The 19,233-nt window shown below is 34.6% G+C and overlaps 1 protein-coding gene across 2 annotated transcripts in view; it reads left to right on the forward strand.

Annotated features, from left to right (window-relative positions):
* GARNL3 (GTPase activating Rap/RanGAP domain like 3) overlaps positions 1-19,233 on the forward strand; it is a 233,839-nt gene that overhangs the window by 183,269 nt on the left and 31,337 nt on the right. For both annotated transcript variants that reach the window (XM_051979671.1, XM_051979670.1), the window contains 3 exons: positions 12,353-12,460; positions 15,353-15,471; positions 16,883-17,018. In XM_051979671.1, the coding sequence (XP_051835631.1) occupies positions 12,353-12,460; positions 15,353-15,471; positions 16,883-17,018 (363 nt within the window). The remainder of the gene's footprint in view (positions 1-12,352; positions 12,461-15,352; positions 15,472-16,882; positions 17,019-19,233) is intronic.

The following is a 19,233-nucleotide window of genomic DNA, read 5'->3' on the forward strand; positions in this document are numbered from 1 at the left end:
CTAACCTTGTCTTCTGGAGCAACTTCACTGTATTCACAGGTTCTTAGCCTTTTATAATGGAGCCCTGTGTTGGTATTGTGCCTACTTCTTCCTATTGCTATTCACGCCATTAACAATCTCTCTGGTCAATTACAATGACCAGAAAGACTTAGCAAACTGATAATTTAAAGGAGACAGTCTCCTTTATTTCCTCCAGTGAAATTAACCTGTACTGAAGTGCATATATCACAATAAGTAAGCATAGGTTTGTTTCTCCCTCTTCTAGGGGCATTTAATATATGAAAAATACCAATAACTCAAATAGCTCTAAGGATATCATTGTTTTGAGGTAGTAAATACCAAGCTAAGAGTACATCAGCTACTATAGTATGGCAATTTTATGTGTAATGGAGAAAGAATCCTCTATCATATAAGCCTCTAAAATACTATAAGGTGATCTAATTTTTAACTAGAAAATCAGAACTTATGCATTCAAATAGGTGGCATCTTTAAAATAGGCACTGTGGAAGATTATATACTTCCTTCAATGATACTTTCATTGCCCAAAACCTTTTTTTTTTAACTCCTTTGTTGACGGCAAAATTAAGATAGCAGAGTAAAGGCAGGAATTCACCAGTCTCTCCCCCAAACTGTTCCAAATTCCTTTAAATAATGACTCTAAACAAATTTTAGAGCATCAGAATACTCCAAAAGATGAAGTAGAACATTTTCCAGGCAAAGGCAACTTAGAAGTGCAGTAGAAAGGTCTATAACATCAAGATGGGAGTCAAACATGCAATCCTTGTGCAGGTTACGCCAGCACCAATCCAGACCCAGACCCAATCTTGGACCTATCCCTAGTTCGACTTCTGATTCAGCCACAATACTGATGACTTCCAGACTTCTCAGCCTAGAGACACCAAAAAAGACCTGATAGGTCAGCAGAAAAGGCTTGTGGAACCAGAGTGGGAGCCTGGCATCCAAACCCAGTGCAGCCCATGCCAATGTGGCCTGTCCCCCAGGGCCCAGACTTCCAGCATCAGCAAGGTGAGACCTCTGAGTCAGCAACAATGCTTGAAAGCTTCTGAACCTCTTGGCCTGGGGGATACCACAGAGGATTTAGAAGGTCAGTGGGAGAGGGTCTGTGACAACAGGATATGAGTGTGGTGTGCAGTCCCAACACAGCCCAGATTAGCAGAGCCCCAACCCATTCAGCACATTAAATCTCACAGCTACAGCAAGGTGGGACACTGCTGACAGCTCCAGGATAGAAAAAAAGTGTGTGTGTGGTTGAATTCCTAGAAGAATCTCTGAAAGTGACTATACAAAATCCCTGAAGCTTGAGACAGTGTACTCTCTACTCTGAAAACAGAGCCTCACTTTAACAAAGACTTAAAAGCTGAGTTATAGGCTAGGAAAATGAATAGATAACAAAAAAAAATTTCTGACCATTGAAAGTTATTAAAATGACAATGAAGATCAAAATATACACTCAGAAGATAAGAACCAAGTCAAAGTTCTTACATCCAAAGCCTCCAAGAAAAATAAAAATTGGGCTCAGACTATGGAAGAGCTGAAAAGGACTTTGAAAACCAAGAGCGATAGAGGAAAAATTAGGGAAAGAATTGAGAATGGTGCAGAAGGACATGCAAAAAGCTAATGAGGAGGAAGAATATTTTAAAAAGTAAAATTGGCCAACTGAAAAAGAATTACAAACCAAAGCAAAATCAAAATGATAGGGAAAATAGGGGAAAAATGTGAAATATTTTACTGGAAAAACAACTGACCTGGAAAATAGATCCAGGAAAGATAATTTAAAAATTATTGCTCTACATGAAAGTCATGATAAAAATAAAAAGCCTGGACTACCTCTTTTAAGAAACTATCAAGGAAAACTGTCCTGATACTCTAGATATCAATATAAAAAGGATAAAATAGAAATTGAAAGAATTTATTGATCACCACTTGAAAGAGATTACAAAATGAAAACTCCAAGGAATGGAACTCCCAGGTCAAAAAGAAAATATTGCAAACATCCAGGAAGAAGTAATTCAAGTACTGTGGAGCCACAATCAGTATTTACTAACACAATATTTAGCAGTTTCTATATTAAAGGACCAAAAGGCTTGAAATATGATATTCTAGAGAGCAATGACGCTAGGATTGCAACCAAGAATCACCTACATAGCAAAACTGAGTATAATCCTTCAGAGGAAAAGATGGTCATTCAATGAAATAGAGAATTTTCAAGCATTCATAATGAAAAAGACAAAGCTAAATGGAAAATGTGACTTTAAAATATAAGACTCAGGAAAAGCAAAAGGAGATAATCAAGAAAGTGATCTTATATGGGACTTAATAAGATTTATCTGTTTACATCTTTTTTTAAAAAAATTTTTATTTAATAATTACTTTATATTGATAGAATCCATGCCAGGGTAATTTTTTTTACAACATTATTCTTTGCACTCGTTTCTGTTCCAATTTTTTCCCCTCCCTCCCTCCACTCCCTCCCCTAGATGGCAAGCAGTCCTTTATATGTTGGATATGTTGCAGTATATCCTAGATACAATATATGTTTGCAGAACTGAACAGTTCTCTTGTTGCATAGGGAGAATTGGATGCAGAAGGTATAAATAACCCGGGAAGAAAAACAAAAATGCAGATAGTTCACATTCGTTTCCCAGTGTTCTTTCTTTGGGTGTAGCTGCTTTTGTCCGTCATTTATCAATTGAAACTCAGGTCTCTTTGTCGAAGAAATCCACTTCCATCAAAATATGTCTTCATACAATATCGTTGTCGAAGTGTATAATGATCTCCTGGTTCTGCTCATTTCACTTAGCATCAGTTCATGTAAGTCTCGCCAGTGTTTACATCTTATATGAATGATACTTGTAATTCATTAGAACTTTCTCATTATGGCAGCTAGACAGGATATATAGACAGAGAGCACAGGTATGAGTTGAATATGAAAGAATAATATCTTTTTTAAAATTATGATTTTGAGGGGTGAAAGAGGAATGTACTGGGAGAAAGGGAAAAGAAGAAGTGGAATGATGCAAATTTTTTTTTAAAAAACATAAAAAAGGCAAGAAAAATAAAAAGCTTTTACAGTGGAGGGGAAGAGGGAGAAGAAAGAGTAAGTGAGTGAACATTACTTTCATTAGAATTGACTCAAATAGGATATAACATACACACTCAAAACAGGTAAAGAAATCTATCTTATCCTGCAGGAAAATAGGAGAGGAATGCGATATGGGAAAGGGCAGAGGGTAACAAAAGACAGGGTATGGGGAACCTAGGTGGCACAGTGAATAGAGCACCAGCCTTGAAGTCAGGAAAAATTGAGTTCAAATGTGGTCTCAGACACTTAACACTTCCTAGCTATGTGATCCTGGGCAAATCACTTAACCCCAATTGCCTCAGCAAAAAAATAAATAAAAAATAGAGGGAATTGAGTCAAATTTGTAAAAAAATAAAGAGTTATGCCTCAATTGGTAAATGATCAAGATATAGGATCTATGCCCAGAGGGCTATAAATTCATGCATATCCTTTGACCTAACAATACTACTACTAGGCATGAATACCAAAAGAGATTCAGAAAAAAACAAAAACATAAAAAAGGAAAGTGACATGTATGTAAGTACAAAAAATATTCATAGCTCTTTTCTCAGGGCAAAAAAAAAAAAAAATCACGGAGATGCTCATTATTGAGGAATGGCTCAATAAACTGTAGTATGTGTTTGTGATGGAATATTAACATTCTCTGGGAAATGAGGTGAAAAATGCTCTCAGGAAAAAAAAAAAACCTGGAAAGTTCTCCATGAATAAAATGAAATGTACTATATACAAAGTAATAGCAATATTTTGGGGATTACCAAATATAAATGACTTTGCTATCCTCAATACTACAGTCATTCACAACTACTCTGAAGGACTTATGATGAAAAATCCTATTCATACCCAGAGATGGAACTGATTGTGTCTGAATACAGACTGAAGCATTCTCTATTACTCTCTCTATTTCTCTATTTTTAACTTAATTTTTCTTGAGGGTTTTTATTTTCATTAGAGTGGCAGATCTATGTTTTCTTTTACAGTGTGACTTTTATGGAAATGTTTTGCATAATTTCACATGTGGTTTCTTAATTGTGGGTAGAAATAAGGAACTCAAGAACTCAAAAATCTTAAAAGCAAAAATTGTTTTGAATATTACTGGGGACAAATATTAAATAAATTTTAAAAAAATTATAAAACTTCTTTGTTTTTAAGGAGAGATATCCTAGGGTAGGCTGTCAAATAGAGCAGGAATTCTTAAACTTTTTCCACTTGTGACTCCTTTTTGCCCAAGAAATTTTTACATGACTCTAGGTATATAAGTATGTAAAATGTATATACCAATCAAATACTGATAATAAATCATAATTTCACAACCCCCACATTCAATTATGAAATCTCATATGGGGTCACAACCTGAAGTTTAAAGAAGCTAGGAAATAAAGTGCTTGAACTAGAGTCAGGAAGATAAAGTTCAAATGAGACATTCGCTGTCTGGGCAACCCAAGCAAATCACTTAAAGTCTCAGCCTCCATTTCTTATCTGTAAAATGAAGTTTTTTGTCATTTTTGTCTTTGTTCACTTAATGCCAACACAGTGCGTGGCATATCATAGCCACTTAATAGATACTTGATAAAGAAATAAATGAACACAATCTAATCAATGTTTGCCTGTGCGTAAGTCATCTCTTTTAGTGATGTTTGCTAAATTGTACTTTTAGAAAATACTAGTGAATTAAATACTCCCAAGTTTGAGAAAAATAAGAAATTTTATATTTTTCTTTTATGTTCCAAGATCATGGGTTCTCTTAGAATTAAACCTTAATTGACTGGAAAATGTAATCATCCTATAACTTGCTTTTTTCCTTCTCTTTCACAAACTTCTTTTACCTTGCAACACCCCTCACCTGTCCAATGTTCTGTGCTCTAATGACACTGGCCTTCTATCTGTTTTTTGCACAAGACATCTTTTTCCTGACTTTGGATACTTTCTCTGGTTGTCTTCCATCCCTGGAAGGGTGTCCCTCATCATCTTCACTTCCTTGACTTTAAGTCTCAGCTAAAGTCTCACCTTTGACAAAACAAACAAAAACACACAAACAAACCTTTTCCTAGGCCTTCTTAATTTTAATGCCTTCTCTCTGATATTTTCTCCAATTTATCCTGTTTATATTTTCTTTGTACATAATTGTTTGCATGTTATCTCCCCCATTAAACTGTAAGCTCTTGAGGACAGGAAATATTTTTTGCTTTTCTTTATATCCCTAGCATTTAACACAGTGCCTGACACATATATATTAAGCACTTCATAAATACTTGTTATTGTTGTTTGTTGTCATACAACTTATCACACTTAACAGAATACAAAGTTAATACAGATACAAAGAATTTTTTCTGACTATTTCTAGAGCAATTCAGAACCATTAACTTACCTGAGAATCACAGAACTATTCTATAAATAGGCAGTTGTTGAGTTGGTCCTGAGAAAGTAGGGTTAGTTGGTCATATCTAAAGATTGGAGTGATATATGGAATATTGGATATTAGTACTGAATAGTTAATGAGAAAGCCAAACCAAAATGCAAGTATTATATTGTACTTATAATATAAATGCATTTTCAATGTTGTTTGTGCCTGGATTTTTTTTCAGTCAGCTATCAACAAAGGAGAAAATTATAGCCTAATTTTGTATTTATAGAAATGTTATTTTATGATGATAACAAAGATGAATTTGTAAACCTTGGAGTCATCTCTTTCCCAAAATATTATAGAAAAGATTTTCAAAGTGTTGAAATAAAAATAGTATCTACTTTTACACAATGTATTTCTCAAAACTGCAATCTAAGTGAATCATCACAGTAAAGAACTAAAAGCATGATTTGCTAATAGTCAGAAAGTGACTATATATTTGGCCACAGAAACAGAATGATAATTAGGACTTACATTCCTGATTTTAAAAAAATTCAATATCACATAAATCATAGATATGATTTATAATGATTCAGGAATAAGAGAAACAAGAGAATCCAAAGACTTGTGGAAGGAAGGAAGGAAAGGGTGGGGGAGGTATATAGGGAAGGAGACATTTTATTAAAAGCTTACTATGTTCCAGGCATTGTACTAAGTGCTAGAGATACAAAAATAAGCAAACAAGACAATTACTGCCCTTTAAAAATTTACAATCTAATATAGGAAGTTGTTATTTAGTCAGTCATAACTGACTCTTTGTGGGATTTTTGTGGCAAAGAGACTGGAGTGGTTTGCCATTTTTTTTGCCAGGTTTTTACAGATGAGGAAACTAAGGCAAGCAGAGTTAAGCAATTTGCTCAGTATGACACAGATAGTCACTATTTGAAGCCATATTTTAACCCTGATCCTTGTGATTCCTGGGCTGATTATCTATTGAGCCACCTAGCTGCTCTAATATATGAAGATTACACATAAAAAAGGAAGCCAAAATTGGAAGATAGGGAGGGGATAGATAGGTACATTTGTTAATGATCAGAAATGGCATGGCATCCTCGTTCCAAGTGAGATAAGGTTAAAAACTCATTTATCAGAACTAAGAGTCCCAGGGGCAAAGTCCCAAGTTCTGGTAAGAGGAAGGACAGAAGGCATTATTTGAAAATGGTTTTATGCCTATAAATTATGAGTGGATGAATTTCCTAAATTTAAGTAATTTTTATCAATATCTTTTGGTTTTATATCACAGTAATTTTGGCATATGCCCATTCCATCTGTATCCTATACCAGAATTGAACATTCCTTTGTAACAAAGAAAAAGATCTAAACAAAAACAATCGATATAGTGACAGCATCTCACAATGATGGTCTCCCACCTTGCAACCAAGAGAGATATATTTAACATTCTGGGGCCATTATTGGTTTTTCAATTATTCAAAACTCAGCTTTCTTTTAGTGTTCTTTCAATTTACATTGTTGTAATCACTGTGTATATTGTTCTCTGTGTTCTACTTATTTGTCATTAGCAATTTATACAAGTCTTCCAGTTTTTCCCTGACTTTCTCACATTTCTCAGTGTTTGTTGTAGAATAATTCATACGTTCTTCAAGAAGAGAGGCAGGAGCTAAATAAGTATGATGAGCACCCAGTAGCATCATATACTCACAAAAAGAAAGAAATCGATTATTTTCTAATGAACAGGAAATGACCATTACTGATATAAAGAACCACTTCTGAAGCAATAATATATTGTAAGAAAATTAATTTTTAGAGAAAATATCAAGACTAATATCATTAGAAGAATGAAAATAAAAAGATAAATCATGTAATTTAACAGCTCTAATTTGAATTTGAATGTTAATGCAAAGAAATGGAAGTGGATAAGAAAACAGATGTTAATAAAGATCATCACAATTGCTAAGCAAGCTTAACCACTAGAAATCAATTGCCATAATGAGGATACCTATAAAGCCTAGAAAGTCTCAGCCAGAAGATACTTGATGACCTAGTCAAGGTGTAGCAGCCAAAAGCAGTACTTAGAATATAAACTTGCTTCTAATATTTTGCAAGGGAAAATGATGGACTATTATAAGATGTATTTTCTCACAAAACTGGGAAATCAGAAGAGGAAAAAACAAGTTTACAGAAAGCTTCGCTAAAAGCAAATTTAAGCCAATCATTCTTTGAGGATTTATGATTGGAATTGGAAGAACAGATGAAAATTGGAAAAAAGTTGTCAGAATTTCTATAACTCTTTTCTCTAATAGTGTCAGTGGAGGTACCTCATTTAGCCTTCAATTTCAAAATTCACAATGTAGCACAAGAGGAGGTTTGAAATTGCAATTAACAAAATAGGAAGAGCTGCTAAACTAGACCATATGATAACCCAAAACGGGTCCATGCTGGATATAACACAATTTTGAGGACATTGGAATCAGGTCTCAAGATGTCTGAAAGAAGAAAAAAAAATAACAACTTCTTAAGGAAAATCACAGCTTTTATTGTAACTAAAAAAGTCAATCAAGAGAAAATTAATAACTACCTACTTACATGCCTACTCTTCCATCTCTAAAATTTTAAAACAGATATTGAGGACACACTTAATATAAGTATGAGAGGAATAAGAAGGCTTCTGCAAATTATATTTTTTAGTCTATCACATCTTTATAGTTATACAATTGACTGAAAAGTGAAGAGAATCTCATTAATAAAATTTCATTGATTTCATAGTCCACTGGTTATTTAAAAAAAAAAAAGATTTTGTTTGTTTGAATCAGTAAAGCAAAGTGCTTCCTTAATAGTTCTTCTCCAACAAGGAAGCCAGGTGGTATAATGGATAGAATATTGGGCCCAGAGTCAAGAAGATCTGAGTTCAAATTGACCTCAGACATTTAGTAATTGTGTGATTCTGGATAAATCACTTAACATTGCCTCAATTTCTGCATAAACAATAAAAATAGCACCTACCTCCTAGTGTTGTTGTGAGGATCCAGCCTGACAAAAATTTTTAAAATGCTTATTTTTTTCCCTACTATGCAAATATCAAAATCATACAAAGTTCTTTGAAAGAAATAACAACAGAAATAACTGACCCACTGATTATTAGTAAAACAAAAAATATATATAAACCATGGAGACATGCAATCTGAAGGCATTTGCCACTATTATGGAGGGTGTCTAATCCAGAATTTAAATGGAAGAGAGCTTTCCTATAAATAGTGATGTTCCTATTAGCCAATGAGTTCAAATCTGGTCTCAGACATTTAACACTTCCTAGCTGTGTGACCCTGGGTAAGTCACTTAACCCCAATTGCCTCATCAGAGAGAAAGAGAGAGAGAGAGAGAATAAAATTATTTTCCAAGGCATAGAAGTTTAGAGATAGAGGGGATCATTAGAGATCATCTAGTCTTATCCCCTTATTTTTTTACAGTTAGAAAGAAGTCCAGAGAAAGCAAAGTCATTTGTCCCCAGTAAATGCTATTTAATGCCAAAACTACAACTGACCCCAGTGCTCTTTTCATGTCATACCAGGGCCTTCTCTAGAAAAATCTTCCAAGTTCAAGCACATCTGTACTTTGTACAGTGATTACAAAAGGGGCCCCAGTTCAGCACACACACACACAAAAATACAATTCTTCTGTATTAAAAAAAAAATGGGTCTATATAAAACTTAATAGTAACTGGACTTATTTTATATTTGAAGGACTTTGGGGAAATTTTTTTTAATGAACTATAACTTTTTTCTCTTTTTTTCAGGTTTAATGGCATTTTATTTTTTCAAATACCCATTGACTTTCACAAAATCTTGAGTTCCAAGAATTTTTTTCTCTCTTCTCCTCCCTTTCCTTTTCAACTCCGCCCAAAATTAAACAATCTGATATAGGTTAAACTGTGCAATTCTTTTAAAGATATTGCGATATTCATTATGCTGAGCAAAAAAAAAAAGATCAAAAAGGGAAAAAAGCACAAGAAAAAAAAACTAACAAACTAACAACCAAAAAAAAAAAAAAAGGTAAAATATTAGACTTTGATCCATAATCAGTCTTCATAGTTCTCTCTCTAGATGTAGATGGCACTTTCCATCCCAAGCCTATTGGAATTCTAAGTCCATCACAATTGATCATCACATAATCTTCTTGTTATTGGGTACAATTGAAGTATAACTCTTTCAAGAAGATGTATGGGTAACTTTTAACTAATAACTTCTTTTTCTCTTAAAAAATGTATTATATGCTGATATATCATCATCATCATTCCATTTTCTTCAAAAAAAAAGAGCCATGAGAGTATCACTAAGAATACACTAGTTTTAAGGTGTTAGCAAGAACATCTTTGTCTTTACTTTCACATTCCATCAAGAAAACAACAGCAACAATAACAATCCACCAATAAGATTAAAGTCTGAGTACAAGATAAAGGAGAGGTTATTTGTCTGTAATGTACAAGTAATGGAAATACTTCAAATATTGAAGCAGATAAGTGACTGAGTAGATAGAGCACTGGCCCTAGAGTCAGGAAGACCTGAGTTCAAATGTGGCTTCCACATCTTAATACTTGCTAGCTTGAGCACGTCCCCCACTAAAAACAAAAAACGTCAAATATGGCTGTTAAGCCAAAATACTCTAATTATCATGAAAAGGAGTCAGATAACCACTTGCAGGAAAGTGAGAGAACCCCTTGGCAGAAAACTTTTGATGCAGTCATTAATGTTTACTACTAATTCCACCTTTTGGGGAAAAAGATGAAAAAGGAACATTTTGAAGAAAGAAAAATTGTGTGTATGAATACACAGAAAAACAGCCACACACACACACACACACACACACACACACACACACACACACACCGAGAATAAAAACTTTTTTTGATGATCATTATCATGCATATCAGCTATAATATATATACACACATTTCTCCATCAACAGGATGAATTTTTTTCTGGCCATGGCAACTCATGAATGCTATCTCCTAAAGTATAGAGGAGTTTTAATCTATGTTAATGGAAGAGAGAATACCCACAATGAAGTAATAAATACATTTTAGAATGTTTCCTACTTAAATCACTACAATTATTTTTAGTTTAGATGTTTAAGGAGTTAATATTTGGCAAATTAAGTCACATGAAACAATTCATTACTAAATGATACTAGATAAATATGGCATTGCTACATTGTACCTTTTTTATAGATACATATCTGCCTCAAGTTGTGAAGAATATATTTTAAAGTTCTAGTAGACAATTTTAAAAGTTTTTTATAGAAAATAAAGTTTTCCTATTTAGTGATTTATAAACACAATTGAATATAATTGGTTGTTTTTTTTTTGTTTGTTTGTTTTTTTTGCTTTTGACCCATGGCCATTGCATACGGTAGCTAGCTTCCTGTGACAGTTTATAGAAGCAATGTTTTCTGCTTTGGAAGTCAAAATGTTAGCAGTTAGCAGTTCAGATTTTTATTTCAAAAATATTTTTTCATTTCATTGGTCAACCTCAGAAAATAAAGATTTTTTTAAGAGTTATAGGACCCACATATACAAAATATTTTAGCAGCTATTTTTGTGGTAGCAAAAAACTGGAAATTGAGAGGGTGCCCATCAATTGGGGAATGACTGAACAGGTAGTAGAATAATATTGTGTTATAAGAAATGATGAGCAAGCCAATTTCAAAAAACCTGGAAAGACTTACATAAACTAATGCTGAATAGAAGAACATAATACAAGCAATAGCAACATTGTGTGACAGTGAACTAAAATAGGTTTAGTTCTTTTCATCATTATAGTGATCTAAGACAATTCCAAAAACTTGTATTGGAAAGTGCCATCCACATCCAAAGAAAGGAATATAGAGTTTGAATATAAATCAAAACACAATATTTTTGCTTTTTTAAAATTTGTTTTTCATTTTTCTTTCTCATGTTTTTTCCTTCCTGTATTGTTGCTTCTTTCACAACATGATTAATGTGGAATTATGTTTAACATGATTATACATGTATAGTCTATATTGGATTGCTTGATGTCTTGGGAAAGGGAAAAGGAAAGAAGGGAGGGAGAAAAATTTAGAACTCAAAATATTACAAAAATAAATATTAAAAACTATCTTTACATGTAATTGGGAAAAATAATATACTTTTGACAGTGGGGGGAAACCCCCACTTAAAAATCTACTGTATTACTCATTTCAAATTGAAGAATAAATAAACTTCTTTGGATTATTGAGATGGAATGTGAGTCATTTGGCATATGGCCAAATCAGAATCAAAAAGATATATGCTTATTAAGTAGAGCCAAAATTGAGACAGTTAGTAAACTACTTTACTTCACTAATTTGAAAACTTTATTTTTTTGTTGGCATGAGCATTCCCAATAATGATATTGATTGTAAACACTCCACACCTGGTTGGTCTTTCTGAGATGCCATGACCAAAAAATTACATTTCTTAGTAGCAAACTCTCTAATAATCACACACTCTAAAAGAAATGAAAACATACTCAATTTTCGTTTAAAAACATGATAAAGATCTATTTTTAATGTGCAGTAATTTGCTGGTTTCCATCTTACCATGATCAAATTTTAACATGAATTCATTCATATTTAAACAGGATTTTTCTGCCTTTTTCAAAGTGGGGTCCTCTTCTCCATAAAAGAATTGTAGTGATATTTTCTATTTAGAGCACTTTTCTTCTGAACTGTCTTTCTAAATCTGTGAGAACTTCTGCTTTCAATATTGCTTGTGTCAGCTTTATCTAGGGAATTATTGGCCATGAGGGGCCCATTATAAAAGATCGTAAAGTTTTAATGTCATGTGTTATAATGTTGCCTTTGTAAAAATAAGCACTTTTTTCCTTCTGTTGCAGATAGTTGCAATTATAAAAAGGTGTGTCCTTTTAATGGTGGCTCTCCTTTGATCCAACCCTCAGCCTCAGATTTTCACTTTAGTTGGAACCAGGTTCCTTATGCTGTTGGTAAGAAAAAATCTACATCACAGTAAGCTCTTTGGAATATTTTTAAATGTTTAATATTATATACAAACTCACTGATTTAGTGATTATATTACAACCAAAAAAGGATGAGAAAGCAAATCATAAATTCTTTAAATGCCCAGTTCTAAAAGCCTTTTTTCATCTTTTAGTCTTCTCATTTGGCCTTACTTCCTCCTAACTGCCATAACATTTGAGCATCTGGAGGTATATTAATCACCTATTAATCATTCATTAAGCTATTTAACCTCTGCTAATCTTTAAGGCCTGACCCTGGACTAGAGGTCCTTTCCCACTCTGAAATTCTATGATTTAATTCAATCTAATTCAGCAACCAATTATTAAGTGCCCATTGTGTACAGAACAATGTTAGACACTGGAGGAAATACTGTTAGAAACTATAATATATACCTTCATGGTATTTTACAGTCAAAAAGGTGATGTGACAAATATTTTCCAAGGCAAATTAAGGAAGATAATAGCAGGGTGATGAGAACTCAGGAATGATTTCACTTGAAGGGGCATTTTAATTGGGCTTTAAAAAGGAGGTAGTAATTCAACAGGTAAAGGGAGAAGGCCATTAGTAGAGACACAGAAATAGGAAAGTATAAGAGGAGTCTGAGAGACAGTGAATAGCCCAGTATGGCTCCAGAGTACAAAGGGTAGATATTATGGAAAACTTTAAACTTTAAGTTCTAGAAAAAGGAACTGGATCTTTATCCTAAGAAAAGATGAATGTTTCCTCTTATCACTTTAGATCTAGGTTTTCCAGAATTTCTGAAATTAGAATAGTCAGCGCCATGTGGTCCAAGGCAAGGTTTATATTTCAGTTCAAGATCCACATATAAAAGAATTATATATAAAACTATATATAAAAGATTTTTTTATTTAATTTTGTTCCACAAAAAAATAGAGATCTGTATTAAAACATCAGAATAAACTATTATAGACAAGGTTGAAACTGAAGAGAAAGGGATAATTCAACAGATGTTATAAAGCGGTGCTATCAAAGTCAGATAGAAACAAGGGCCTTTAAACTACACATAAGGATCCTTGTAACTCACGTATTGACCTATAATAACCCCATAGTACCATTATCTATGTTCTATTATATTTTTATTTCTTTTGTTAAATATTTCTCAATTACATTTTGAGCTGATTCCAGCAGCACTCTGGAAGGTGAAGGCCTGCGTGTTGATACCTCTGCTAAAAAGGAAATTTGACATGATTGATGACACAAGAGATGAAAGAGAGAAATAAGTTTAAAATAGCTATAAAACTTCAAGTGAGAATATTATTATGTTGGGATAGAAGTGGGAATTCATTTAAGAGGAAAGATAAGTTCTAGTACAGATGTGGTGAGTTTGAAGTAAAGGCAGAACAAAACCCAAACAAGAAGATGGCACCAAAGCTGAGCATCAGAGAAGTGATAGCTCAAGTCATAAAAAGAAATATGATCTCAAGGGAGGGAGGGAAAGAGATTACAAATAAATAAAGAGATTAAGGACAATTAGAGGATAAAGCAGTGGGAACAGGGTAGTGTTCAGAGGCATAGTGGGAAAATCAGGAAGGAAAAATCAGTCAACAAGGTTAAATGCTGTAAAGTCACCTAGGAAAATGAAAACAGAGAAAAGGTTTGGAGTATTAGAAAAGAGTAAAGTCAGAGGTGATCTTCAAGAAAGCCAGATTGTAGATAGTGATGAATGGATGGTGGAAAAAAGGAATTCATAAATGGAAATCCATTCAAGCAACTAAAGGAAAGAAAAAAAAAAAGGAGGTAGGCCAGAGAAGCCAGAATGGATAAGAGAAGGTGTGTTGAATCTTTGAAGAGAAGGAAGACCTGTTCATGTCTGACACAGAAGGTGTCACTGGCTTAGGAAATTAACAGTCAAGGAAAAAGTGAAGAAGCCTGAAGTGAAGAAGGATGGTGGTCTAAGGACAGTGCTCAACTTTAGGGATCAAAGGGAGCAACTGGTAAGTACTCCAGAGGCCAAAGCCAGAAATCTAGGAAGTAACAGAGATAGTGAACTTCAGTGGTAAATGTTATCTGGTGAGGCTGAGAGCAAGAATTCCAAGCTAGATGAAGAAAAAGAAAGGAAATGGAAGACATGTTCATATAAATAATCATTTGCTTCAGACAAAGAATTATTTTGGTCAAGTATTAGCCACACACCCAACACAACACATTTGTAGTATTTTAGGGGGAGTCAGGGAATAAAATTAAAGATGCTAGAGAGGCTACTTATGAGAACAAAGTCCCTTAAAAATAAGGAAGGAATATGATGTAGAGCACAGGTTAGAAGACAAAAGAAAGAGAATTCCTGTTCATTTTTTTCCCTTGAAGATATTCAGTATCTATCCTATGGGCATTCATATAGGATTCATATATATCCGTTTTTAAAATACACTCCCACTACATCCCCATCTATTAAAATTCTTATCTTCCTTTAAAGCCTATCTCAAGTGTGTCCTCCTTCATAAAGTCTGCTCTCCCCAGATGAAATTCATTTTTACCCCCTTATATTTTCCTAGACCTCTTTTGTCTGTATCTCACTTTTACCCCTATCACGTTTCTTCTTTGTGTCATACTTATCAATATATGTTAGATTATAATCTCCTTGAAGGCTGTGCTCTTCTTCATCTTTGTAGCCCCATAAGAAGGATAGGGCCTAACCCATAGTTGAAACTTTGTAAATGTTTGTTGAATTGAATATTAATTGTTTTATATCTGATAAACAATTTCTTGTGTCACCTCTTAGCTGTAATCCTGATGGATAAAAATTCTTTATCTATAAAAGAAATCACAGTACAAATGATATCAGCATTTACCATGTTAAACCAATGCATTTATAACTCATGTCTATTGTTACCTTGCAGTGTGTGCTTTTCCATATATTTTGGCCTTTACTACTGATTCCATTGAGATCCGCTTAGTGGTGAATGGAAACTTAGTGCATACAGCTGTTGTGCCTCAACTTCAGCTCGTGGCTTCAAGGGTAAGTAGAACTGGGAGCTTCTGTATAAAAGATTTTAATGAAATGTACTTGTAATATTCCATACACTAATTACCAGGCAGAAGGAGAAGAACCAAGAAATTTAGAATAAAATGTTTATCATTATGCCCCTATAGTCAAGTTGGAATGTATATTAAAAGCAGAATTTAAAAATCAACACATGAAAGGAAAAAGTTCAAATAATAAAGTCTCTTAGGTATTTAAAGAACAGGGATCCCTTGCTGAACTCTGTGCCCAGAATAGATAGAGAACTATTTTAGATGTTACAAGGAAAACAAAAAAATTAGAAGATTTATTCCTTATAATCCAGTTATATGTTGGCACTGAAATGGTTTGATCAAAAGAAACTAACAAACAAACCTAGAAAATACAGGTAATTATGTGATGGTGTCATGTAAGATTCCAGGTTCTAACCAGATGCAGTTTTGGGCTATGGAAACAGGCAAGAAAATAGCATAAAGAAGATGCAATTTGAGGTTCTAAGACTAAAACCTAGATGACAAAAACCTAGACAACCAAAAAAACAGCAATAATGATTATTAGCACTTCTATAACATTTTAAAGTTTTGCAAAGCTCTGAACATGTTATTTCATTTCATCCTCAACACAAAATGATTACCTGCATTTTACAGATGAGAAAGCTGAAAGTAGGAAATGTTAAGTGATTTGCCCAAGATCACACAATTAGTAAGTATGAGGCAAGACTTGAATGTGGTTCTTCTTGACTTCAAATCCTACACTTTCCCACTCTGTCATATAGCAATCCCACCTAGATTGGCAGGGAGAGCATGGGTAATATTCTGGGTTGAAAAAAACATGAACTCAGGCAGGTAAACGGGAACAATAAAGCCTATTAAAATCCTTCTCTATAAGGCTTCCTTCCTCTACAAAGCCTTCTTTGAACTTTTCCACTGTTCTTTTTCATTGTGACTGGTCTCCTGAGCATCTGTCACATTCTACCAAGTATCCAGTGGTGCACAAAGCTCTTTGAAGGCAGGAACTATATTATTTATCCTATTTTTATCCCATTGCATCCAGAGCCATCTTCAGGTGTCCTAATCTATGTCTGGCCACTGGACCAGATGGCTTTGGTGGAGAAAGGGAGGTGGGTGACTTTGCACAGCCTCCCTCACTTGCATGTCACGACATCACCTGCCTGATGTCCTGGTCCTCTTGGAGTACAAACGACAAACAACAGTACTTGGTGCCCATAGTAGGTACTTTAGAAATGTGTGTTGAACTGAACTGATCATGATAAGGAAACAAGCCTGGCTGGAACAGAGAGGGTAATGGCAGGGCCAAGAAAGATGAGATTATGAGATGTGTGGGAGGAGTACAGAAGGACCCCCTGGAGTGCAAGGCAGCCCCATAAACCTGGGCTCTTTCTTTCCAGTCAGACATATACTTCAAAGCCGCCGCAGCTGTAAACGGTGCGTCCAGCAGCAGCTCTAAGGATGCCAGTGCCCACAGCTCTCCGCAGACACCCACAGGCCGTGAGACTCCAGTGTTTCCTTCTTCCCAGGGGGAAGGTGAAGTCCTTTTTTTCCTATTATCCAAACTTGTAGCTATTTTATAAGAGTGGATAGTCTTTTAAAAATGTGATCCTTTCCTCTCTGCTACAAACTCCTGAGGATTCCAAGTCACTACAGAATAGAAATGGGGAAAGCCACAGCTCCCAGACATTCTGAACATGGAAGGCAGAGGTCTGGGTTTGGAGTCAGATCAGGTGTCAGGGCAGGGTGCCCTGCCCTGCCACACCACTTGTTTGGCCTTGGACAAATTCTTTCACTGAATGAGACCATAATTTCTTTTTCTACAAGATGGTGGAGTTGGACAGAGTGTTCTGTGAGCACTTTTAGCTCCAATATCGTATGTCCCAATTTTTAGGAAGGAGATTCTATTTGTATAGAATGAAGAAATATAGATCAGCAACTGTTCTGCCTTCTCTAGAGCATTAAGTCTAAGTGCCTTGGTCAGGATTACACAGTCACCTTCCAGAGGGCAGGGACTATCTTTTACCTTTTTTGTCCCCAGAACTTAGCAGGTACTTAATAAATGTTTACAGACTGACCCTGCTTGTGTAAGACTCAAACCCAGACCTTCCTGACTCCAATGCAGGCTGTTTATTCATCATGCCCATTCTACCTTTCCCTATTGTCCTGTGATCCTAAATTGTAATAAGTATCTGGGAAAGATGTTTCCACTCCCCCCTCCAATTTACTAGGGATGTATTATTGCCTGTGAGGAAAACATTCCCTATCATTCATTGAATTCTGCCATGATTAGGAAATACTGAGGGATATAGAACAATAAGTAAGTAGCAGAGCTTTCAGTCAGGGGTCATGGGACCCATGGCAGTTCACCTTATCATTCCTTTCAACTACTACTAACCACAAAATTTTTATTCATAGGAAATCATGTCATAGCAAACCCCCAGCAGAAGAATTTGAAGGGAAAAGATGAATAGTGTCACAGATAAGTTCAAATGAGAATGAAGGGCAGAGGAGTATGTCTGGAATAGGGAGAGGTTGCAACCCTTCAACTGTGCATGGTGGTATTTGTTTGTATGTGTAGGTAGTAGGTCAGAGGAAATTATAAGTGGTAATATAGGCAGATTATATTAACTTTGAATGTTTTAAAACAATAGCAAAAAAGCCATGAACTGGCAGAGTTTTAATCTCTGCTAGCAACTATATTCCTGAGCAATTTACAAAATATAGGATATGTTGTTCCAGTTTGTCACAAGCTATGGATGACCTTCATAAACAGTGATAGAATAGAAATTTTCAGGTATATGGGTATTGAGCTAAATTTTAAAGAATTTACAAATTGAAAAGCATCCTAAGTTGCAAATTGTGGTAATTTTCCTTCTATAGACAAATAATCATTGAGTTTTTGCTAACCACATTGATTACACAGCCATAAAAATTAAACCAAACTATTTCTCTAGATGGGATAAATGAGGCATCTCAGGTGTAGTCTGTCACATTTTATTTATTTGGGAATTAATTTATTCCCAACAATTCTCCTATCTAGCTAGTTTTCTAAGGCTTTAAATTATGCTGCCAGTCATTGCATACCAGCATATTAAGGGAGGAAAGGCATATACCCCAGATGTGATGGCACCAGAAGTGCCATTCCTTCTATTTGCATCTCATGTTTTTAATCATTTATATATTATAATGAAGAAATATCATTTCATCTAAAGGCAGAAGTTTAAATACCAATCTTGCTTCCACTTACCTGTATGACTGAGAGCAAGTCTCTTAACTCTATTGGACTTCATCATGTATGTCTTATCCTTATCTCTTACTGTAAAATCATTGAGAATGGGGATCATATCATATCTAAACAAATGCTTTTTTAATCTGTTATTGAATCTAGTCAGATACAGCATCTAGATTGGGTAAAGGTATGGAATACTTTCTTCCACTGGTCTCCTGGGGGAAAATAGTTTTATTAACTTCTAATTCCTTTCTCTGGTAGTTAGGAATCACAGAATAAGGTCAAATTGGTTTAAAGCTCAGATTCAGTTATATAAAATGGAAGTTTTTGGTGAGGTGAGTATTGATTACTTGGCAAAGGAAACAGTATTATTGATCTGCGAGGACCATTGAAAAGGGAGTCTTGGGAAATGTGCTGTACATATCTGGGGAAGATATGAGGAGGCAGAAAGATGTAATGGAGACCATCTTGATCCATCCAACTGGCTGAGACAAAGCGGGCTACTTTCTCCATTGCTGG

The sequence above is a fragment of the Antechinus flavipes genome, chromosome 2 (genome assembly GCF_016432865.1).
Source record: "Antechinus flavipes isolate AdamAnt ecotype Samford, QLD, Australia chromosome 2, AdamAnt_v2, whole genome shotgun sequence".
NCBI lineage: Eukaryota > Metazoa > Chordata > Mammalia > Dasyuromorphia > Dasyuridae > Antechinus > Antechinus flavipes.